The 26,557-nt window shown below is 41.0% G+C and overlaps 1 protein-coding gene across 2 annotated transcripts in view; it reads right to left on the bottom strand.

The window, feature by feature from the left end:
- LOC128878828 (uncharacterized) overlaps positions 1–26,276 on the bottom strand; it is a 29,618-nt gene extending 3,342 nt beyond the window's left edge. The window contains exons 1-3 of one of the 2 annotated variants that reach the window (XM_054127393.1): positions 26,171–26,276; positions 1,214–1,500; positions 410–670 (exon numbers count right to left, since the gene is read on the bottom strand). In XM_054127393.1, the coding sequence (XP_053983368.1) occupies positions 410–670; positions 1,214–1,500; positions 26,171–26,180 (558 nt within the window). In that variant the 5' untranslated portion in view covers positions 26,181–26,276. Of the gene's footprint in view, positions 1–409; positions 671–1,213; positions 1,501–20,761; positions 22,519–26,170 lie in introns of those variants that run through there. The other variant, XM_054127387.1, reaches the window with a different exon arrangement.
- Between the last annotated feature and the right edge of the window lie 281 nt (positions 26,277–26,557).

Genomic DNA, 26,557 nt, shown 5'->3' with positions numbered 1-26,557 from the left:
ACAAGTTGCAATCTGTTTTGAAAATAGATCACAGCAATTCAACAAAAATTTTAACGTTAACCATTGTTGAATCAAAGGAACATGCTATTTGACGTTTTATATTAATTCCGAAGCTGGCTGAATAGTGGTATTATATTCTACGCAGCTTAAGTTTTAGTTTTCTTTTATATCGTATGCTTCACAGTTAAATGATATGAAAAACTTTAAATCTAAATTATATTTTACGTCTAATGTCGAGTTTCAGATAGAGTCTAAGGTTTTCTATTTTATCATTTTACTTCAAAAGTTCAGCAAGTGGATATCGTAACGTATCAAGAGGAAAGCGAATCGCATATCGCGTTTTGCAGGTAGAATAAAAATAATATCGTTCTGATTTATTATAACGTAATATGATATAAATTATGCGTACCCTGAGAATCTCATTGTGCATTTGATTAATGATCTCGTTTCTCCTGTTCATCGTGAGATCGACGTTAATGTCAGATTTCAGATAGAAATCTCGGAGATGATGGAACGTGATGGCGAACCTTTGAAGCGAATCGTGAAGATGTGGAAGCGCGCGACCAGCTTTTTTTCCTTTTTCAAGACACCAAATCTCCCTGTAATACCAGTCGAATTCCTTTTCTGGGAGCCATGGCATTCTGTACTGTTCCTTCAGCACTTTGTACACCTGCGAATGAAAGTTGAGATATTGTTTTGTCTAAACAATTTCGATGTATTCCGCTATACAACTCTTGCGCGCGATTTCTTCGAAACCGCACAAGAACAAATAGCGTCACACTTCGTGGAAATGACCGGTTTGAGTTTCAGCTGTCAGGATGCTGAATTCCGTCTTAAATGATTCTCCAAAGTTGAAGTTTTAATATATCTCCATAGTCTACAATGGATATTTTTCCCGATTTCATAAAGATTAGAAATAAACTGGCCAAAAATGGCCAGTTTGATGAAATAATTAGCATCGCCTTAACCGCAGAGCTCGGAAGTGATACGGAAAATAATCGACTATCCGTTTCGAAAAATGCAATTACGCTTGTGCGTGGCAGATCGTAACGAATGCAAATTACAGGCAGAACAGAAAGTAGGACTTTAGCGCTAGCAGTACGCCGTCGCGCGCACGTGTGAGTCTCCCTGAAAGAGCCGCCCACTCTCTTTTACCCCAGCGAGGTTCAATGATTAATTACGAATCGCGGTCAGGTCGAGCATTACGATTTACCTTCGAATATATCTCGTGTATATCCTTGAGATGCATCTTAAAGTGGTTCTGAGCGATTCTGAGCTGTATCCGCACCCTCTTCAGTGTCCTGTGCACGCTGTGTCGCTGTGGCATCCTCTTCAACTGCATCGGCATCGGATTGCCACACGGCTGCAACCAGCGGTACGTATTATTCGAGGAGGATTCGATGGTGCGAAGGCCGAAAGCAGGCGCACCTGAAACCGTATTCAGGCCCGAACTCAGGAAAAATGCAAGGCTCGTGAAGGTAATCGTCTGTGCCACCGAATCTGTAATACAATAGAAACAACACTTGTCAGAAGAATACCTTCCGTGTACACCTGTCGCTTTTCGGGGTTAAATCCGCACGCTCGCACACGTTTCGCGACGTTGAGGAAACGTTAACACGTTGGTCGCCACGTCGTCCAGAAATGGGTGACAGGACTTCTCATTAAGGAGGTAAACAAATTAATTACGAAGGTGAGGCAATAATAGAAATAAATCTAGAAAGTTTCGTGAATTTGGCGACAAAGGTTAAATTGTCTTGTCTTCGATAGTCTTCAGACAGAATTTGAACATTGTAGCAATTTTCACAAGTTTTAGCCTGGCAGCCAACGTGTTAAGACGTATGAGTCGAACTGAACGATTCAGGAGTAATTGTACGCATAAATCTTGGCTTGAATCCAAACGACACACCTTACCAACGCGATACTATTTAATTGTAAGTTTATTTTGACAAATTCGCAGCATTTAGAAATGTCAGATCAACTCATATCCAGTGAATCGCGATCGGGGGAAGGTCATATGTCGTTTGGTGTCCGAGGGTGTGATAGAGAGATTGTCGAAAGGGAAAGAGAGGAACTCTTCCGACTTTCACAGTCGGCGTACCTACATAGATACGTAGGTACCTACGTTGCACCTACGCGCCAATTTAACAGCGACCAATCGTCGCCCCCGCAGTAGGAAATGGGTTGCAAATCGGAGAATCAAGATTTATTGCGCAATTAAATGTCCCGGCTTACGACTTCCTTCGCAATTCCATACATCGCAAACTCACCCCGAAGGCGTATAGATCTTTCCAGCTTTTTACGAGGCCAGACCCCCGCCGGTTAATAAATATCGCGCGAGCTTCATTATTGTTCGATTTCGTGTAAACACGAACGTGGATGTCGATTAAAATTGATTTACTCGACGTATTATAAAATGAAAATTACTTTTGGACAAAAATTTGGTTAACAAATGAGGCGCGAATGATTCATCGAAAACGCATTTAAGAAGATTGATGATTAATTGGGCAAACAGACGAGGATATTAATATAATCTCATCCTATTTATCTTATCATTCCTTACTTAATTCTTTAAGGAACGCGAAAATGATTTCGCTGAAAATTATTTCATGTGATTCGATATGTGAAAATAATTGTAACGAAAATTGTTGAAAACACTGTTTCTTAAAGCGAAATTACTCGCAATGGTTACTGTAACTACTTCAAAGCTCGATCTCATCTTGTTAGTTCAACTGTTACAATTTATAGAAAGGAGATATAGCAATAGCTATTTTCAAATAGATGTAATCTTAAATATTTCGAAAGTTTCGAGAAATATCTAAAATATCTAAAAGTATCCCAAATATCCCAATTAGGATCATAGTGAGGAATCTAAACGCTTCAAAAAAATGAAAGAAGTTTCTCGTGCAAGATTTTCTAACGTTGTATTACGGCACCGGAATGACTAGATGTTATGCAGAAATACACAAGAAATATACGTGTCTTAGAGCTGCAATCATTAGTGTAAATTGTGTGACATATTGCAAAACACGCCGCAAAAAGATCGTTTACTGTATTTCAATAAAGCCTCACACGGTAGTTAAAGTGTTCAATTAATTGATACATCCCTGACAGATGATCAATTGAGGTTACGTTGAAAAGTAGTCTGTGACTATATCTCGTTTTTATGCTAATTACTCATACCTGTATACAATTTACGTATGCAGTACTAATGTGAATAATAAAAACATTTACTAATAATAATGATTAGATTGCGGATGTTTATGCAAATTCATATTTTCGCAGACACAGAAAAGGAATTGTAACTTAAATGAAAATATGAATGTTGTCAGTTTAGTATAATACAGGCGGGTAGATGACACATTGAGATGTAATCTCGGTCAAACTTCTTGATAAAGCGCGCGAATTTCAAGTCGGCGATGCTACACTGCGTATCGACAATGAGCTCTGGGGGCCACCGCGAGGGTAATTAACGCGCGTTAATTGCCCGTGCGTGCGTCTACACTCATCCGAAGTGTCGGTACGTGTGTTCAGGCGCGAGCTGTCACGGCGATTCGATACGATCGTTCATGCAATTCGCACGTCAGTCACGCGTGAACGAACATACGTCTTAGCACACTGGCTAGCAAGAGCGCACGTGTGCCGTGCGATGATGCGCATCCTTGCATCCCGAGTCTCGATAGCTCTCGAATTTACCGAACGATACGAAAACCGAACGAAAGATCGGTTAACAACCGTATCACGCGTTGCTTTTCAGTCTCCATTGACAGTTCCTTCGCGTATTCTAATTAGCAGCTAAATAGGCGGCTAATCGACTTACTAATGAATTACAGGTTGATACAAATTTAAGCGTATATAAAAAGGAAAATTTTTTAAAATGTTTTTATTTACAAAGATTTAAAGAGGAAAGAATAAATTGTCTTCTAATATTTTGTCTCTGAAATATCAAAGTACTGCTCGTATTCTCATATGGAATCCTTGCGAAAAATTAAAAAAAATCATTTTTTACAGATTTCCACGTATCGTGAGATTTAGTGGATTAGGTACATGTTCGTGTCCAAATTTTGAGCCATAATCTATAAACGTGTATTGTCATCCAGGATACGCGTGTTTACTAAGTTTCACACCGATCAGATGTTGTCGAGTAGGTGAAACTTGAATTTTAAGATTCGTGCCAAACGTTTTTACAAACAGAACAAGTTAAAGTAGAAGCATATAAAAATCGATTCCGGATCCAACGACGTACGTCGTATTAACGTCGATATTTCATTTACAAACTCGACAAGGAAAGCATGCGTTGCGAATCCAAAACCGACTGTACGACCTAGTCAACTTTCAGTACGTTCAATGCGGACTGACACGGTAATAAGTAATCCGCTCACAATGCGGACAGACGCGTTAGGTGTTGTCAATCGTCGGAAGCATTGAAAATTGTTCCCGACTCGATCCTCCGTGGAAAATTAATCCAGTATTCAGTTGTTAACCATAAATTTCTAACGAACGTATCCCTGGTGGTTATTTAAATATGGACTTAGGTTGACAATAAGTCTCGATTCGATTAGCCCGTTGCCCATAGACTGGAGGGAGCCGTCGCACGTGTGTATCTTATCGTAAACTCACGCCTCCTCTTCTTCTCCCGGAATTGCTCTCCACCGCTGGTTCCAGGCAACTCGTATCGCGAGATATACATACTGCGTGGGCGTACGCAGCCGCCGTTAAAGGTGCACCCCATATTGTGTATATTTCTAACGACCATCGCTCCCAACTGTAACAATTTGCTACTCATTCGTGTTTCCCCATTCCACATTTTTCCAACACCTCAGGCGTTTGCGAAACGTGCGTTTTCGCGAATACTCTACCACATTACGAGGGTCGCACAATTTTATTGGTGATAGATACAAATAGAAATGGAGCCCCTTATTTTTCTACGTACTTTTCTTCAACAGAAATACTATGTAAAGTAAATCCAGTATAATTTTACAATTCCTTGAAACCTAACGAATGATGTCGTATCAATAATTTAAGAGCTACGCCAAAATTCATCATTATTCAATCTCCTCCTTTAGCGAGTGGTGTTATAAAACTGAAGTAAACGACCAGAGCTGGAGATCGAAGGCGATCAAATTTGTAAATGAAGATGGGACGGTGGCACGACGAAGACACGATCCGTCTCCTGGACGAATAAATCCGACAGTTAAAAATCGCAGGAGAACTTTAGATCCCAATCTTCGGAGGTTATAATAACGGTGATATCACGGACGGCATCCCATCCCAATGATCCGCATTCCGGGCAATGTCGTGTTCGGAAGATTGCTTACTCCGCTGTTTAATACGTACGTTCGACATCTCCCGATCGGTTCTCAAAGTGGAATTGCCGCCATTCTCGCGATGGATTCCCTGGATGCCAGTAGTCGACCGATCGGTCGGCCCTCCGGTGATTTGGAGAAAAGGGGCGGAGAAGAGGGTGGAGGGTAGAGGCCTTTTTTCCGCGGAGAAGAGGATGAAGATTGTTGGTTTTGCTATGCCAGTACCGCGGTGGTGAATGCCCCGGGGCGGCAAAAGGCGGTTGCTGCTTTCTGAGAACGGGTCGGAGTTGGCCGCACCGGGAGCGATGATTGCGTGGTGATTAGCCTCCACCTTCGCCTCTTTGGACCGACTCGAACAAGGGAGAAAAGAGAGAGTACTGCCACGGTAAAGAAATTATCTCGGAAGAAAGAGCGCAATACCATTGCTAGGCACGAGCGTTCCGCCGAATTGCTCGATAAACAAACGACAGAAGCGAATAATGGAGCGTTTTGAATTTTCGTTGGGATCGCACGCCAGCTAAATGCTTAAAAGCACTTTGGCTGTCTGAAGATGGTGCTAAAGAATTTGGAAATTTATACAAAAAAAAAAAGAAATATTTTTAATGCTGAACAAAGCGCAATCTTCCATCCTTTCCTTTATGTCTCGTAAATTAAGTATCACATGAAATCCTTTATTTTAAATTAATACAACACAATAATTCGAACAATTATTTTCCTTGCTCTGGGTTCAGCCAATCCTTTACCCAGTCTTGAATTAGTTACCAGGCTGTTACGCTACATCGAACTTTTCAAACCCCCGATGCATTGTATTCAACAGTTTGCCATACACGTATCGACGCCGGCACCCGAAAAGCTTGCCAGTGCAAACGTTCAAGTATCGGAATACATTTCGTTAGTGCAATGTCATTCAAAATGGTAAGTGGGACGCGTCTCTGCATCTCCTCCCGTGCCTTTCCTCTAGTTCGCTCCATCCACATGCGCGCCGCATGCACGCACACGTGCGTATGCACAAATCGTGTTTGTACACCGAAGGTGTACCATCCTCATCCGCACCTACGACAAGAATATAGCGTACTATGTGCGAATACACGGTGGGCACCATAGGAAGAGGCAGGTTATGCATGGCACGCAACATTTAATACGAGACGCACGCGGAGGGTCGTCGGGAATAGTCTGCAGAGGCGTCGAGCTTTCTCCTCGCTTCGAATCGCAAAACGATACGATAACGTATATCCATTAACCTTTATTATCGCTACACCATCTCACTCGTTGAGTATGAAATCCGGTAACATTCTTCGACGACTTCTTTTCAAGATGCACCGTGGAAAAATGTGAAACGCCCTTTTCGTTCCCCTTGTTCCAGACTCGTGTTGTCATAACAAGAATGGAGAATCGGGTCATCATCGATCGCGAGTGATGTCTCCGCCAATGAAACCTGACGTCACGGATGCGCCAGACAGATTAGCGGGGCGCACGAAGATTTGCATTTTGTCTGGCGAGACTAGCGCGTTGGATATTCCCCGTTAGTGGACGACCCCACCCATAAACAGCCGCGACGCCGAAGGATTTTAACTCGCCAGGGTTGCACGTTAACCTTCATCCTTTACCTTCCACCCGCCAATTCTGATGCTGCCGGCTCCTTTTTTTTCTCCTTCTTCGCCCTTCGTCCTTTTGCTCTCTTTCTTCTCGCTGTTCTCCGTCCCGTTCGTCATCGGCGTGTTCTCATATTTATTCATTCTTGTCGCCAATCGTTGTCTCTACCTGTTACACCTCATCATCGAGTTCTCGCGTCGTTTAATGTATCATGTCCCATCAGTTCGTGTCGCTTATTACACTACTATTCAAATTAATATTTAAAGCGTACCTGAAAATTTTATAAACATTTGGGTCGTTTTATTAAATTGCCTTATTTTTCAGTTAAAGTAAATATCAAATAAAACCCTTAAAAGCGTTGGGAGCTGCCGATAACAAAATTGAAATGTAATTCGGAGTGCAAAGAATCAAAGGTGTCAGATGCGATTTTCCTAGCAAGGCATCCATCGTATAGGGTGGACAGAATCCAAGTTTTCCGAGTCTGCGAATTTTGTCATCTCCTCCATCCTCGTAAAGAATCTTGGCCATTTACCGCACCGAGTTTATCAAACACCGATAAGAATATAAACACAATCTGGGGCATGAACTTATGGGACGACCTAATCATTTTGCGTCGACCATAGAGTACGCGTTCGCGTATACGTGTGTCCGAAGGTGCTTTACGGTATTACGACGATATGGATCACTGATGTCATACTGACGTCATCTATCGTTTATATCCAGAGGTGACAGTCTACCGTTGGCATCGGTGCAAGCGTTGATCGGGAACGACGTTTCACGACCGCATCGCGGCAAGGCAGGGCGAGGGGACGCGGACCGCTGGAATGCACGAGATCGGCTACTACGGCGTTCAATGTCATCGTCGATTACATTATCTCGAATCCTCAGCCGGCGATAGGCCGCACACGCGCGCGCACACGTGCGCAAGAAAGCGCTCGCGGGGGCCGATCCTGTATGCGTGAATCGCGGTCGATGGTATCGCGACTCTCTCGCGTCCTCCTGTCTCCTTTCTTTCCCGAACGATTGCGCTACGGCCTGTCTTCTCCCTTTTTTCCATTCAAAGATTGTGCGTGGCTCGGCGTTTCGCCAGATCCACGCGCGTACATCAACGTACGAAATCATCAATGTAAACTCGTTCCCAAGGCAATGGCCTCTGCCGCCGCGAGAGAGAAAGCTCCACCTTCGTGTTGTCAAACGCGACGATGGTAAAAGTTATTGGACGCGACGACACCTTTCGATCGGAGGAATACAGCTGGACCGCGAAAGAGGAAATGGAGCTAGGGAAAAACTACAGACAATTTTCAGCTAGTTCTGCGAAATTTAACTTTTCACTCGGATGTCTTCTCTAAGCGGATGTCGTAAGATTTGTTATTTTAGCTTGTATCATAAATGCATAAAATATAGTAATTGCATAAATTTGTCAAAAGTACATGCTTCCTTGAAGATTCTCATTCAAATAGCACAAAAACTAATCAAAATATGGTATACATACGTACTGAGATATAACATATCAAAATATGAGTCGGTGTTACGCAGAAAGAGAATTATTGAAGTATATTTTTTAAAAATAGGAGAAAAGTGTAATACCATTTAAGAATCGGCCAACGTTATATCATGACTCTTATCGGAGGGTTTCTAGGTGGAACGGTAACGATTGTCATCTAATCGTCCGCTTTCCTTGCTTTCGTGCGAAGGTTCATCATGAATATTCACGATAAATGCTCGCGAGGCGACATTACGCGTAAGAAAAGTAGATTATGCAAACGGTTGTGAAATTGCCGCGGTCGGTGCGTTTAAAACAGAATAAAAGGAACATTGTGATTAATGGTCAATAATATACATTATTCATCGCGCGCATTCTTGTCAGTCTAGTTCTTAGCGACGACTGATCTTTCTTGGAACATTTCAAGAGAAAGACAACCGAAGAAAACATTTTCCACTCCCGTGTTCATTCACGCTCATACGCGTCCCCTGTCCTTGCGCGTTGCAATTAGAAATCGCGTCGGTGAACAAAGAGTTAGAAGAATTTTGCGTTGCCAGTGGATACGTATACGCCGCTTCTTTAAAACTTTCGTTCGACCATTAGATGCTCGGGAACGACGCACAATGGACAGAAACTGGTCGTTTCTTTCTGTCGCGCCTGAGAGCAATTTGCCATTTGTCGCGCGTTCGATTTCGCGAAGGGTCTTTACGACCAACGTCGTAAACTTTCATTCATGCCTCTCTTCGAGGATTACAACTGCTCGTGAAGCGTTTGCGAATGATCATTGCTCAATCGAATCTCAATTGAATCAATCGAAAGATTGGAATAATATTATTTATTTCTTATTCATCATAATTAAACAGTTGCCTTTCGAAAAAAGTATATATCAATAGAAAGTTTAATTAATCCAACGAATGCTTGTACGAGCATGTGTATTTATCGATAAGAGCATCACAACTTTTTATCCTAAAAATACATCAAGGGTTTTGCAGTCGTAAGTTGCGAGGGCACTTCTACCACTCACTGTACGCGCATATTTAAAAGTTCCACGTGAAACATGCTTCAAGGATTCCATTACTGGATTGCGCTTATCTTTAGAGGGTTTCCGTACCTCTCCTAATGAGAATAAGGATGTTCGAGGCAGTAAACATACCGACGTCTCGACCAAAGGCAACAGTGTTATCGGATTAAAGCAAAATAATTTCACGTGAAACCGTAAAATCGCGCAGCTCACGTCACATTACGGATAGCGAAGAGTTTTGTGTGACTAACGGCGGGCGGTCCGGTCCGTTCGTTTCGACGGGGGCATAAAATCGAACTCTCATACCGCAGCTTATAGCGTCCTTTACGAGGATCTCGCGCATCGGGTATATACAGAGATGTCAGCGGGGTTTTTAGATGGAACTGGGTGCGTGCACCACGCCTCGAGGTCCCTTTACGATCTTTACGATTTCCACGCATTGTCGAACACGCCGAGCCGATAACAACCTCGACCTCGGGGTCATAAAGTCGCTCGACTCTGTCGCGAGGTGTCATCGCGCCGATGCTTTTAATACTCATCGCGCCCGGTTTGGTTCGGTGATTAAAATACGAGACACGGGTATACAAGGTTGCCTTAACTTTTTTACGAAGACCTCGTTTCCTATTTTCGTTTTGGACGTCGAAGTGTATACACCCATCGTGAGAAGCTTCAAGTTACCTCTTGGACTACTATGCGAAGCGTTGGCCAAGAGTTCTTGGACGCGTCGTTTTGCATATTTTTATTTAGCATAGATTACGAGTTTTTAACTAATTGTGTTGTTTAATAATTGTGAGTTCAAGTTTAATGTTGAGTATGTGAAAGCTATAATCAAAAATCTCAGTGGATAAATCGATGGAAAAAGCATAGAAATATTTTTTTGTTCTTTGGTGAGGATTTCAACGCACCAGAATCTGGTGATGAGATAAGATTTCTTTAAATTTTTTACCTGCTTTTAATACATATCAAATATTGATATCAGACATACCGTGTCACTAAAAAATGTTGCCGAATATCAATATTTTTTTCAGCATGAAAGGTGGTAGATTATAGTCTAATCACTTTATCTTGGTCGCCCCCCTATGTAGACTAAACAGCTCGGTTGACACGTAACGTCATGCAAGATAAAAGAGTCTGGTATATTAATTACAATCAGTAGCTTTGCCGACCAATTAAACTGCTATTTATCACGTGCTATTTATCCGTCGTATATTATTCATCCATTCGTCGCATATTGCTATATATCCGTCATTGAGCATAATGAACTTTGGAATATTGAATAGTTAGCCGAGAGGCTAGACTTTCAGTCACCATTGAAACTTACGCAGCAATTCATGTAGCGACAAAACATTTATAGCAACGAACTATCGTCTGGGTGTCGCTAGATCGCCCTAGCGAAGATATCGCGCGCGAAGGGTTGCAAAGTGGAACATGTAGATGAAAGTTGAGACTAACGCATTCCCATGCGGTGCTAATGTAAATCCTTCGCAATAGACGGCGATACGAAGAATGCTAGCCTGGATCCCCTTGAGAGCCACGATGTATGTGGAAATTGAAACGCGATCGAGTCACGAGCACGTGGTACCGCGTGTGTAAACGTGACTGGTTCGGCGGCGTGTCCGTGGCGAATACGTTCGTGTGATTCGTGCGTGCGTGCTCGGTTGCTGAGATCGAGCAACGGTGGCCGTTCGTGTGTCGCGCCGATCATTGAACCGACTTTACAACAATCGTACTGAATCAAAGTTGTCGGTGGTCAGGCACAAACCCGCTGGCTCCACCCACGATCCGTGACCGAGAGTCTCTTGATGCGTGGTCATTGTTTTCTTTCCCTTTCTTTTCATCAGAGGTGCGAGACATGATTCAACGAATGGCTGGTGGTCTCGACACCGACCATTTATAAAACCGACCAATGACTATTTTCTAACACAAAGATACATATCTTGATAACGAATTAATGTAATCCGTCGGCGCTAGGCTGGTCTAGAGATTGAATTTTCACCCGTACAAGATAAACCGGCTTTATTAGTCGAGATAAAATCAATCGATTCATTTCCATTTTGCGGGTGCAACGTTCACCTCGGTCGTTTTTCGCGACAGTATCTGGAAAAATCACGGGGCGGTAATTAAGAGCGGAACGGGAAGAATTTTTTGACATTCTTTGAGTGTTTTCTGCGGTGAATATGTATAGTGAGTGACTTTAATATTCGAATACACTATTTTTACTTTGTCTGCGATGAAAGAATGTAATTGAGGTATGTATTGTGTTAAAACATTTACTTTCACTGAATGACTAATTTTTATGTTACTTTCATATTCAGACACTTTGTTTAAAAAAAGAGTTACTTGTCAAATATAATATTCGACGAAATATTAGTGTTTATTTACAAAAACCAAAACATCGTTTAAGAATTTTCATAAGTGTTTGAATATCAAAGTAACATCAAAATAAAGCACAATTATGTTTAAGATTCATTTCATTAGAAACACAATGAATTAAATAAATAAACTTTCTACTTTTGTTAACTAGATTCAAGACAAAGATTAAAAGACAAAATCCTGAAGCTTCTTTTATTAAACCCTTCACTCTTATTAATTAATATATAAATAAAATAATGTTATATTAAGTGTACAATTCGCCAAATATTCCCAAAATCGTTTAGAGTAAATATTAAAAATTCCGCCGACCGGAAAGGGTTACTTGCCCTACTTCCCGAAGCGTGGACACTTAGACCTCGAGAGTAAAAGAGTTGCGTACAAATTGAATCTGGTATTGTTACACGAGAGCACGGAGACCGTAGAGCGAGTCCTTCACGGATTCTACTTTCAATCGATCGCGATGCATCGCTGCATTTGTATAATATAGTGAGCGCTCACGGTACTCTGCGCTCTCAGCAGACGGACCACAGCCCTGTAGTTCGACATGAATGAACGCATCGCTCATTGCGCACAGGGCCCCCGAAGGCAGAGAATAGCAATCAGCCGCACGATGAAGGGCGTCAGGTGGCGAGAGATCGTAGATGGGAGCTTGTCTTCGGACGGTCGTACGACCATTGCTTATTGCACGTTTCGTAATTGGCCTGACTTCAGAATCAATACACCCCAGGCTATCGGTTCAGGATCACCGCGGTGTTCACGTTACCATCAAACCCAGCTACGACCAATTACATGGTCGGCGATGTCGATCCTTCCGAGGATCTCGAAGTAGAGTACTAGACGGTCCTTAGAGACCAGTCCCCAGAGGCAAACGATACACTCCAAGGGGCAGTATTTAGAAATAGATAGTTTATTGGACCATTGGGTATATTTAGATGTAATGTATTGTAACCCTCTATGCGACCTTGAAACTTTCAAAGTACTATATTGACATATTAACAAATAATTCATGTCTTTGTTTGTAAGGTGACGTATACATATTGATGTATGCTCGTGTTCGTGACGTTCAACATAAATATATATGTAAAGAAATGCCGATACCATGGCGTAAGTCTTTTTAAAACACGTTTGTGGATTATACGTGCACCTAAAACACGAAAGTACGTCATATTTTACAAATCTAGTGGCAGTTTACGGAAGTAAGTGCATTTCCACGGCGTAACCGCGATTTGCTTGAGGCCCTGTAATTGCCATCGTAGGTGGTAGAACGGAAGACTGCGCACCGAGGCCTCGTAAAGCTCGATTTGCTGCGTAGCGTATAATTTAAACATTGCCTCATTTCTGTAGCGAACTGTGCCACCCGCACTTTAAACCTTCTGATCCGTATGCATGGATATAAAAATTTCGCGAGAATCGAGAGTTGCAATACGTTGGTCATACGGGTTTATAAACAATTATATCTAATATTTTCAAATACTTTATGGCAATGGTTGACTTGATGCACTAGATAGAATTTTTTAAGCAATACAAGATTTTGAGTTCTTTTTTTAAGTTCAATTGTGGAAGAAATAAAATAAATAAAAATAGGAAGAAAGTTTTGTTTTAAGGTTTACTCCTTCATAAGAAATTAATGAAAGTTTACAAGAGTCTGAATTAAAATGCGTCAAATTAAAAATACCTAATTTTGGAGCTCGATCATTCGACATAGAATGTTTCGAGCAACATTGCATTACGAGTTCTAAAGAATTCAAAATTAGACATAATTTTGCCCAGTAACTACAAGATGATCATGTGGCTACTGTTCATGCTAAATATGTATAACTATTATACCTTATGTACCTCAATGTAAGTTGAAAAATGCAATCGGTCAGCTGATAACATGTTGCGAACTGTAATTATAAATGAATATACTACCATCGATATACAAAAAAGAAAGACACTTGCAAGGCTGGACTTACAGAGTCGAAACGCGTTACCATGAACGAGAAACGAGAACGATCCACTGACGCGTTTTATACCCCCGACAAGGAATATGTAGCTGCTGGTGCTTAACGCATTCGTAAATCCCTGCAATTAGCGGCTCGTTTCAGATAACGAAACCGTAGTTAATCCTAAATTGCAATAACTGGAACGTTTCCTTCTCTGGAAGCAACCACCGCATAGCGGAATTTGCTACAATCGTGGTAGATTCCATAGGGAAGCAGTTAAGGGTGTACTCACTTTTACCTGGGAGAAAAAATTGATTTTATAACCAATTCATAATTTAGCAAGTAATAATAAGTAACTCTTTTGGCATCAAGAATAATATTGTGTTTCGCGTGAAAAGTGCTAGTTAAACTTATCAGTAGCCTTATCTATCTGATCATACCATTGGAGTGATGACATTGATCGTTTAGACAATCTGTTCGAATTGATTATGTACTAATAAATTATCAAGTAATTGGAGACTGTTAGAACGGTTAATAGCGTCACGTCTAAAACAGGATCTGCTGGATAAGCCTTATTAATGAGTTCAACTATCAGATCCGAGACAAGGCGTGTAGTAAGATTGCTTTTCGCATCGAAAATTATACTTATTACACAAAAAAGATTAGCATTTATTTGTACAACGTCTAAGAGTTCAAATTAAAAAGGTAAATTCAAAAAAAAAAAAGATAAACGCAATGAAAAATGAAAAAAGTTGCACATTTTGCCACATGTACTCATTAATTTAGAATCTTTATTCATTGCTGCAAACACAAAGACCGAGGAATCGAATACGACTCAAATAAAATGTTTACTAAGTTTGGAGTTAGTGTTACCAAAAAATTCTGATGCAAGCATTTTTCTCCTTCGTATTTATAGCCTTATACGATTATTAACCGACTTCGAAAAGGAGGAGGTTACTCAATTCGACATGTATATTTTTTTTTTTTGTCCATCAGTTTTGCTATCAATTCGACACGAATTGTATCGAAACGTGTCACATTAACTTCGCGTAACACAAAGGGGTAGTAACACGATCGACGTTGAACCTGACAGTCGAATTGATTAGATGTGTTTACTCGTAAATCGTGAAACAATGACTCAAGATCGCCCTTGTTTCAGTATCGGTAGCGTATCTCGGGAGACAGAAGGTGATCGGGCCGATGGCCTGTAATCGGTAGTCGGGCAGGCAAACCCGTCAGAAAACCAGACGAGAATGCATGAAACTGAATTTATCTCGAGCCTGGTTTGCTCCGTAGACTGTTTTATTCCTTCTCTCTCGGGGCAGTGCTCGCATCGTTTCGCAGCCAACGAGTACGATTAACAAATTGGCGTAAAAAGTAATCCCGCGGACTCGACAAAATCGACGCACGTTGACGTACCGGCGACATGTGTAAGTTACGCCTGCGTATCTTGTCAACTGCATGTACGTCGGCTACCGCCTACCACGTTCGGCCTGTCACGTCTTGAGTAATTTCATTGGAGGCACCGAAAAAGTCGATGTGGAAAGGGAGGGTGAGAGGCGAGCGTGTAACTTTGATGTTTGCTTGGTTTTACAATCGACTGGACGACTACGTATGTACGTGTACTGCTGTTTTTCCTTACACCTAGTCTTACAAAACGGAAAACGAGAATTTTAATCGTAGCGAAATGTTGAAGATTTTCGACAAATAGCATTGCCTCAAACCGAAAGTATCATGAAACAACAGGATGTTTCAGAAGGACAGTTTTATTGTTACAAGTACTATGGTAATAAATTACCGCCATGGTTCACCAATAATGGGCTTCCACGTGAATTTATCGTAACCATTAATCGCTGCAAAGCTGACCATTACAATGTACCAGCATCACCTTCGCGTGTAGTTTAAGATTTAAATTATATTACGTGACAGTGCTGTCTATGCAACACACCGTGATCAAAGTTAATTAAAGAAGTATAAAAAGTAAAATTATATTTATCTTAATGTATAGAAATTACAATCGAACTATTATGTAATCAATCTTGTACATGTATTTATAGGTTTTGAAAAAACTGTAATTTGAAAATTTACAATTCTATTCAAATATTATTCAAATTGTATCTATACCAGTGTATCTTACTATTACATTACACAATTAATGTACAAGCACCTTATATTCTTTTCGTGGATTGCCACTATAATTACACTCAAGTTTAGAATTGCTAATTTGAATGAAGAAACATGACTAAAGAAAAGAAATAAATAAAATCATTCAAATCAAATCAAATACGTCATCCTTTTTCACTTTATTGTATCAGGCAGTTTTGCAACGAAGACGTTACCTAGAGGTGACCATAATGTTTCGTCGTGTATAGTGTCGCATCAACAGCCTGGGCGCTGGTATAATATTTTCATTTCACGGTGGAATGCCCGTCTGGCCCATATAATATGTCCAGTGAACCCTGATGAACCCGAAACCACAGCCAAATGCGAGTCCAAGTCATCCTTAAATCTCTTTCTTTTTATTACCGTCGCAGTAACTTACAAAGGGACACGCGAAAATGTTGCGCATCGTTCGAAATTCTCACTTTATTGTGAAATTATCACTTCATTGTGCCCGAACTCCGAATTGTCCGCTCGACGATATGACCGTAATGTGTACGAAATAGTTTTTTGTTAATTCGTGTAATTTTCTGTAGAAGTGAAGGGGCCGATACAAGGACAAATTGCGATTGGTGCAATTTCGAATGGTTTTGTCTCGCGACCCTATTTCGATGATTGGAATGCAGCGTATACTTTAAGTCGGTGAAATTGCTTTACCACTTTCACCCTTAAGGTTTAAATTTTCAATACAACGACCTTTTCGCGGTGGACAAAAACAACATGCAACGAAATTGGAACGCACGTGGACTCGAAAGAAAGCGCGGAAAGCATGCTAGCATTATACATATACTTCACTTTTTTTTTTCGTGTAATCATTTAGTAGTATTGTATGAATTCTTATACGGATTGGTTGGTTATAAGAACTTGGCTACGGTGATCTTGGCTAAGTTAAATATCATTTGTTTCTGATTTCGATAGATATAATCTTAAATTGCTTAATTTTTAAGCCATTTCTTTCACTTGCAATTAGTCAATATTTGGAAAAAGTACCGAAACCCCTTTTAATTAAACATGAAGTCAATAAATAATATATTTTTGATTCGGCCACGTAAAATAATCATCACTCTCTCAAAATCAGATAATCAAATAATCGCCCACGTTGAGAAACAATGTTCGAGTTGCAAAAGGGTTAAACGACCATCTCCCGATGCAGAGTGACAACTTCATCGAGCCAAGCATACAATTGTTTGTGCAAACGATAAAGTAGCGATCCGTAAACTCTGTAGGATCGTTACTGTCGTCCGATACCGTTCTTTTCACACGGGCGGCTGGACCAATGCCTGGTAAAAGAAAAGGTTCGCCTCGGCACTATTTGACTCCTCTTTCGTTTGTTTCACTCAACCTTCGCGAACGATCGCTTTCGTCTCGTACACCACCAAGAGCAGTGAACTTCTCTCCTTGCCCCGTCGCGAATCAGTGAAAACGTTGGTATACGCGAGCGTCCAGGATGATGACGAGGCTCCGTCGACGTCCACCCCGTCTTCGTCCTCGGAGATCTCTCGTCTTCGTCACTTTCGGTAAGGTACGAGACCACCTCTGGGGCGTACGAGTGTTTGATAAACCGGTTAAGGCCCATCCCCGGATCTGTTTGCCTTTGGGTTTTGTAACTTTACTAGTGTTGTGACTCGACTCGGAGCTAACACGAAAAAAGGGTCCGCGATGGTACCCCGAGCAAACAGTCCGTGTGTGTCCCGGATCAACACGGCGCACGCCTCTATCGGCGACCGTAGCCTACTCGCATGCGGAGGAACACGCGGATGTGGAGGACGTGGCGGCCACAGGCGGACTTGACTTTCCACGATACGTTAGCTCGTAATCGAGGAAACCTTACGTTTCACTCGCTCCTTTCAGGCTTGGATTTCCATCCCGCTCTGAAAAACTCTTCTGAACAAACACCAAACAGATTTGTTCGAGTCCCGACAGACTGGGCGGGGCAGCAGAGATAATTACAGAGTGCGAAGGTAAACAAATAACACGAATTGGGGACACTTCGATGAGGGCTTAACGCGTAGTTAATTAGAACGCTAATTAGTCGTAAACGTAATGTGCTAACGTGAAGCATTTCTAAGTGTTGTTGCGATTTGTTGGATGACGAGATTTCTAGTGTGGGAATGAATGTTTTTGTGATACGTGCAGGAGAAATTAATTAGCGTGCTTCGAAATGCGAAACCTATGTTTGACAATTAATTCACTATTAATTTTAGTAATGGAAATTATGTTTGATGAAGTAGCAAAATTGAGATACATGTTGGTTTGTAAATCATACAGTTATAATGAAAGGGATGCACATCAAGAGATGCAACATGCGCTCTTAAATCGAAAAACAAATATTCACTCGACCAAATGAAAGTTTCAACAAAATTTCATCTCTATCACCTCTATTAAAATGTACTAATTGGCAGCACGATACGGGAAATTGTTAATTACGGCCGGTAGTGATCAAATATTTTGCTGGAATGTGATTTAAAGACATTTCGTAAATGATGTGCAATTCTCTATACACGTATTTATAAAGTAGATCATATGGATTCATATAATAAGCCAATCACGTGTAACGAGATGCGCAATGTATAACGGTTAAGGTAATAATTGGTATTAAATTATGAGGTCGGGAAGATTAAAAAATTTTACGTGGTTTCACATTGAGGTTAATTGTGTTGTATATGTTAGATGAACAATATAAGCCTTTATAGTAGCGTTCCGAGACGAACTTAGTTATCTTAGTTTAGACAGAGTTATTTATCTTTTTACTAAAGTTCCAAGAAGCATACGCATGCGCACTTCACGCCTGTCCTTTATTTTCATCATCCCAGTTTTTCTTCTTTTCTTAAAGATTTATTTATGAATTTATCAGGAAAGTTTGCGAAACAGAATTTTAGAAAAAAAGTGTATATATTTGGAAAACTTATGTATCAACGCATACATATTTGAATAGTAGAAGAAAATACCCAAGAAACTTATTAAGTATAAATGTAAATAAAGTTTCTCGAAATTTATATAAATGGTTTCATTTTGTATTGAATTGAAGCATGGTATCGAAATAACAACCCAGCAAGATGTTAATTTTAAAACGCAATATTTCGTTACATTTGAATATAGTCTTCCTTGATTCAAGACCACAACATAAATACTTGTAGAAAGTTAATATTACGAGGACAGAAAAGATCGAGGAAAGCGAGCGAGCGCATATCTTTCTCCACGACCATTATTTCCAAATCCAAATAAACACGCGAGGAGCGATGCAAGGCGCGTTGATTCCCTTTTAACTTAGCTTAGTCACTCATCTACTAATTTACCCATTAAAGATCTCTTAGTGATCGATGAGGTATTAATTATATTCGTTCGAACGACGATGTCATACGAGACCATAACAAAGCAACATTTCTTTCCGTTATCAGTTCTTGAACGTTTCATGCAAGTCTATGCCTCGTTATCATTGACAAATAATGATGAAGTTAATTCTTATTTTAAACTCTTTAAATTTTCGTTGAAGGTATTGCCATTGACTATTACCATTAATTATTATCGGTCGACTCTAGCACAAGTAGATCTTAAACGCAATATTATGATCCATATATACTTCTTTCTTTGCAGAATAGAAAGATATCGCAAAAGACTCGATACATCATACGATGGAGCGATTGACTCAGACATAAATACTGTTGATCAATCGATCGTAAATTAAGTTCCTATTCCCATATGCACAAACAAAAGCGGCAGGAAAAGAATTTACGAAACAAACCAAGTTTCAATTAATTATGCGTAATTAATGCGTAATTAATCAATGGCATGATCGCAATCGTGATATCGAACGTTATATTCGATGAAATAAGAGGCAAAAAATCGGAAAGTCATGATTACTTTCCCTTTTCATGAAAAAATCTAACGCATTCCACGAGTAAGATAATACATAACGATAATAAAGTAATTTTGCGAATCTATTCGACGACTGCGTTTAGTCGAGACGATTATCGCATAATTACGATATAAGAAATACAGCCGTCTCCTCTTGTAACGAAAACGAGGAAAACGTGATTATACTACATAAATATTCCCAACAGACATATCAATTTAAACGAACGACCATTGGTTTTCCATAAAAAAAAAATCAACTTATAATGTGGTGTAGTAGATACTTTTACTATTTATGCGATAAATGATATGAAATCATCTATTTGTAAATTGCGTTGTAAGATGTGCATTCTAGGTTATCATATTAACCTCATGAGGGCCGAATTATAAATGGATTTTTATTTATTGTAATCGAATATGTACAAACCAATGCAATTTTGTAAACGGTAATTTACTAATATATATGTGTGTGTCAACATCCGTCAAGAGGTTAAAAATATACGTTTGGAAAAAGTATTTATACTAACGGAGCTTTCCTATATGTTAATAACGCAAAGAAATATCGGAATTGCAATATTCTTGATGCGCTCCAAGATTTTCTAAAACGTTGGGGGAAAAATCGTGTAATCGTACGACGTGCAAAGAAAGACGACATCCTATATATCGCGGAGAATCCTCACGTGTCACTGCATCATTATGTACATTTACAGCAAAACTTGCTGTCAGATACACCTTGCCGTTAGTTCTTTCCTGCGAGTGATTCCACGAAACAATTGCGGTATAAATAAACCGCAATTTTCCTGCAAGTACGAGGGGAAAAACAAACGCGGGTAATGAAGTATTTGAGAACTCGGAGAGCAAATAAAACGTATCGGACAACCGTCTATGAAATCGATGGTAGCTAATAATTATTGTACGATCGGCCGGGAGCTGTTCGTTCAAGGCGCAGTTCCGTTGCACGTTTCGCGAAAGATAGACGAGAGAAACGTACAGTTCGAAATACGATGTAAAAACTAGAGAGAAAGTGGGTAGAATTTAACAATGTACACACACCGCCTTAGTGTGGCGAGGGCGAAAGCTCCAGCCACCAGCAGCTCGAAGATCATCTCTTCCTCGTAGTCCTGCAGGAGAGTCTTCGGCTTCTCCCGTCGTTACCGCCTGCTCGCATCCACTCACGCACTTCCGGTCCCGCCGCGACGCGAGGTGGTTTTCCCCGGAAAGTCAGTATCCCTCTAGATCGGTGGCGATCGTTGCGTACGCGAAACGCGGAAACAGTAACCAGCGGAAGACACGTACTCGTTAAACCAATCGAGACGGCATAAGGTAAACGCGTCAGATCGATGTCAGCGTGACATAACAGCGCACCAGAAATCTCCACATCGTGAAACCGCGTTTACGAATCCCCTGTGCGATCTCGAGAAATCGCGCGGTGCTCGCCCCGACGTCGGTAACACGATTCGAACGATGCGTCCGCGGAGGAGCGCGTTAGTTGACATTCGAAGGAACAACGTGTCTCTGTTAGGAATTAGGATTCCTTCGGCTGTGCGCAGACTTCCGAGCGGGAGAACTGGTGCGGTTGACCATTCGGCTTGCCGATCTCGTGGTGACTGAGTGGGTCCTCGGTTGCGGCTCCCAGTTACTCACTCGGGCTCACGGACTCACTAGCTCACTACTCACCTCGTCCTCTCGCTGTTGCACGCTCGCTCACCGGCACTCCGGTCCCACCTTCTTCCCTCCTGCCTCCACCTCCTACGACACCCCACCTCCTTCTTCACCACTCCACCGTACTCCTCCGGCTACCTCTCAGTCCTCCCTGCACTCCCACCTTCGTGCACGCCACCCTCGCCGATCCTTGCCACTCGCTGCGTGGGAGATAGATACGCGTCTTGGCCCTCGTACCACCGATGATTTCATTATACGTACTGTTAACCCCTTAAGCACCGTATGCTTCGCGAACCGTTTCACCGACTTCGTTTCCAACATGGTGTGTGCACCGCCTCGGTTTCTCATGTACGAACCGGTGCAACAACTACCTTTGACTACCGACCCCCCCCTTTTTTTTTCAAAGGTACGTCTACTCTTTTCGAGATTCTTGAACGGTGTACTCTTACTTTTTGCTGGTCGAAGTTGAGCGTGGGTAGTCTTTTTTAAAATAACGGAGTAGAGATCAGACTGTGTGACTTAACACTTTGCTGACCGGTCACGAGCAAGATAACGGTTGCATTAGTTAATCATGTATCGGCAGTTGACCATTTTTCAGGGAGAGGTTAAAAGTAAGATTTGTAGCAGTGATGGGCTTTTAAAACAAACTTTACTAAAATACTACTGTCGGTCTATGTTGATAACTCTTAAATGTGCAATGAATTGTGTATATTAATGACGGATCGGTTTTTAAGTGCAGGGGATACTCCATTATCTTGGTATTTTTTTTTTTTTTTAAATTTCGTTTAGAATATAGTTCAAACCCAAAAAATCCTTTAATATGTGAAAATTCGTAACGTAACTTGCACATGCATAAATTGTAATAATTTAGAAGGCCAGAGAATATACTTTTAGATCGTACTTGTACAATTTTAGAAACAAGTGTGTGTTTAGTTTATCATTTAGATTCCGATAAGGTGAATCTAGATCTGAAGCGATCAATTGTCTATCCGTTTCGTTGTAACTTCAAAAACTATAAACGAATTATAATTTCAGATATCGATTCAACACATAAAACTAGTCTGTGAAGTACACCTGTCTTTGTGCGAAGGAAGCTTTACTCTCGAGTAGTAATATATGTTAATATTGCTCCGAAATCAGTTTTTATTAACGTCGACGCGTTACTTCTCAAAATCATGATATAATTTCTGTAAAAATGCTAGTGGCTTCTTTCCTATACATGTATAGCTCGCAATACGTAATCGAATAAGCACTTGAAAAATGATGCAGGTTAAAAGAATTTGAAACAAAGACAAATGTATGTCCATTTCACGCATTGTTCATGCACGATTTTATCATCGCAAATACTAAAGTCGAAATATCAGATTAAACGAGTGATAACGCGTAGAGAATCCGTTGACGTGGACAGAAATTCGGGGAATGAATTTATAACCCTCGATTTTAATCTTCGGTTAAGATTGACTCATCGTCGTATACAGAATCTTACTCGTTGACAAGATAAAATGATTTGCATTAGTCTAATACGCGTTCGTTACATGATTTTTGTTTAATGGACAGAAATCAATAACGCTTGTAATGAAATTGTACACAAACGGGTTTAAAAACTGGTGATTATCTAATAATAATAATAATATAAATTGTTTGAAACTGGTTTGTATATAATAAGCGGTTAAAAGCGGTTTGTGTGCCTTTTTTCTTGACATTCGACTGCAAAGGATTAAAAATAATCGAACGTTGCATATAAGCTACAAAGTTTCATTGAATAATGAAAAGAAAGGTTACAAAAGCTTGCAAACATTTGCGATACGTCAGATGAGTAACGCGAGGTACGGAGCGCCTTTGGTGTTATCATTGTGTTCGAGGGAACAGATATGCACATCGCCGTACACGCCGTCGTAGACGTCACTGATAAGATATTACGTCTATGATTAGATGTGTCGCGCGTCCCACACTTCGATCAAGCGGTTGCGAGACACTCGTTACACGTACTCGATTGCCGACGAGACGGTATCGTGTGTCACAATTCTGGCCAAAGTAATCGCTATACCGCGAGAATGATCGCAAGGTGTTCTTGTATGCATCGACATGGATCCTGGAGGATCCATGGTTGGTCCCATTAGCGCGTGCAAATTATTCGAATATTATGCGCTGCAAATTAGAAAGCACCGCCGAGGTGGCCCGCCGCAATTCTCGACTATGGTGCCGCTCGTCCCGGGATTTTAATTTAACGATGTGCGCGCGCTGCTTTAACACCATGCCCCGGGACAGGTGAAGCTCCTCGGAGGACCCAGCTACAAGGGGATCCAATTACAGCGTCAATTATAGTGTCACGTCGTTAATTAACCGGTAGTCCAGTCTAACGGCGTGTCGTGAACGATCCTTCCGAAAACCGAGTCATTTGGAACGTGAATCATCGCGTTTACACCGAATAGAAACTCCCCTACGGAAGGAACCTGCTAGGTGCATTGATAAAACTAACCCTTTAGTTTCCGTTGGTGCTGTTACCACGACAGATATGTTATCAAACCTCAATGTCACCTTCTTTTTGGTATTTCAGTAATTTACCTGTCTAAATAACTTTCTGATATAACATCTTTATTTCTATTAACATCTGCTAGTACTTTCTTTCTATTAAATTTTAAAGGACTATTCTGTTAAATCATGGTTGGAAATACGGATTCGGCTAAATACATCCATCGCGTAACATAATACGTAATTCTGCATATTAATGACACACTTAAAGCTTGCATACATTTTATTCCAACTGCGTATATATGCATACACGTATGTTTCTCAACGGAGATGCATTGACATTATCAGGCTAGTTTATCGATAAGAATCAATGGGTCAGGTAATGTATAGCCAGGGGTTTCCCCGAGTTAAATCGTTTCTGTTCTTACGTCTTCGTTTTATATAATGCGGCACTGGCGCAGGCTTTTTAAACAATTGGCGTACTTCGGCAGGAAAAACGGAAAATTCTCGTTATGCCTGGCTAACTCTTGAAATCGGCCGATTTCCCGACACGGTCGTTGTTTCCCACTAATGTTGATGCAGGTGTCATGTTTTTGCTAGTCATTAGAACGGAAATACGTAGCACCGTTGCGCGACTTATTTCTCATTCTACGTCGCACAAATTTCTTTGACTATTCTTTCAACAGCTTTGGTAATACGAACGGGATTACAAGAAACACGAAGAAAATTCTATCGTAGATAATGTAACTGTCACTATTCTTGTTTTAGGAAATGGAATGCACTTTTAACTTTTTGTTCTGTTTCGTTGTCATCTCCCTAGACAAGTCAAGAGAATATGAGCAAATAGCAAATAGCAAAAAGTAAGTAGCAATTAATGTAATACGCGAATTTAACGTAGCCATTGACCTAAATATTTTTCATATTCTTACTCGTCCTTAGTCAAGAAAAAAAGTTTTGATAAAATCACTGATGTATTTCATAATCTATTTTGTCCATGTATCTACCTAATCGCGAATAGTTTAGATATCATATCATTGTCCGCATTAACCTGTTCGAAGATAAAATCGATATACGACATGTAGATAATCAGCAAAGTATTTTAATTTGGGCATCGTATGTACATATTTTCAAACGTGTACTAATTTCAACTAAAACGCTTCAATAAAATCAATGGCGTGCCTTGTAATCTACTTTGCAAGTGTATCTATACTTAATTGTAAATAGCTTAAGTATCGTGTCATTGTTCGCATTTACCTGCGATAAAGTCGATTGAGGTTGAATAGGTGGGGTCAAATATGATTCATAGTTGATAAATAACTGTCGCAATAGTTCAATTATTCGATAAGGAATCTATTTCTCGCAAACTGGAAACAACTTATAGATATATGTTCCTAACGCGGTCCGCACATTGTAAGCAAATTACCCTAAATTCCAACGTAATGATGTGAAAAGCGGTAGAAGCGATAGGCCGATAAAAACAGTAGCTGGGGATCGCAAAGGGAATTAAACTCCGCTACGATTCTTCCCTTATAAAATCATCGAAGTAGTTGAAGCTCGAGCGATTACTCGACCGCCGCATTCTCTATCCGTCTTAGAAAAAGCGTAGAGGAAGCGCCACTTCTTTCATTCACTTTCGAGAATCGAGTCTGGGACAAAAAGGGCGGTAAAAAGACAGCGACTTCTGGCGGGCAACGCGAATGGCGTTCTTCCTGCGAGGAGCCGTGGCACACGAGCGATTCGCTACGGGCGAGTTTGCACCTCCTCGATGGCGAGGAGAAGCTTGAAATCCATTAGTTCCGTTAACGATAAAGATCAGGATCCTTCGCTCACCCCGAGGAACCGCGATCAACGATGGAAAATAAATGCCGCGGTTCCTATGGATCCCGTCTCGTAGAACGCGTCCGCGTGATCGTTCGAAACAGAATTACACATACGAGGACGCGGCTCGACTGGAAAATTTATGTCCACGGGATAAGTAAAAATAGCCGAGTATGCGATTATGCTAAAATCGATGAAACTGGCATACCTTGAACTAGAATATCTTCTTTAACCGATCATTGCGTGGCTTTAAAAGATCTCCGAACATCGTTAATTAGCACTTTATGAACGTTTACGTACGCGGCGTAATTTATTCAAAACGAGCCATCTAAGAAAAGAAAGATGATATTTTCCGCGACGTATCGGAACGCGGGGGTACGCAAGTCGATCGATTTTTCCGTGACATCGGCTATTTTAAACGGAGCCACGCGCTGTGTGCTCGTCGGTAAAACGCTTTGCTTCCTAGAATGTTAGTACGAGATCGTGTCCGATCGTGAGTCATTCTCACCTATTCGCATTCTCCCTGCTCGATGTTAATCCACCTTGTCGACAAGTTTGTGCTCCTCGGTTCCACGAGTATCGTAGGACGTCGCACACCCACACACATACACAACCGCGCGAAAGAGCGCGAGCGCTAACTCGAAAGGGGTCACTCGAACGATTGAGAATCGTGATCAGCGCACGCTCTGTAAGGACACTCACGCCGTATCGGATTAATGAATGACTAGACAGGAGTGGAACTATGAATGAACACCGCATAGCACTAGAGTACTATATAAGCGTGCACGTTGTGGGCGGCCTCCGCTCTCGGCCAATAAGATTCCCTTGCAGTGACTTGCACGCGGTATAATACGATTACATCTTAACGCCGGCTTTTTCTTGGAAATTTACCGAC

The sequence above is a fragment of the Hylaeus volcanicus genome, chromosome 1 (assembly GCF_026283585.1).
Source record: "Hylaeus volcanicus isolate JK05 chromosome 1, UHH_iyHylVolc1.0_haploid, whole genome shotgun sequence".
Classification (NCBI taxonomy): Eukaryota; Metazoa; Arthropoda; class Insecta; order Hymenoptera; family Colletidae; genus Hylaeus; species Hylaeus volcanicus.
The sequence above is the reverse complement of the archived record's forward strand: the minus strand, read 5'-3'. Positions and strand labels throughout refer to the sequence as shown.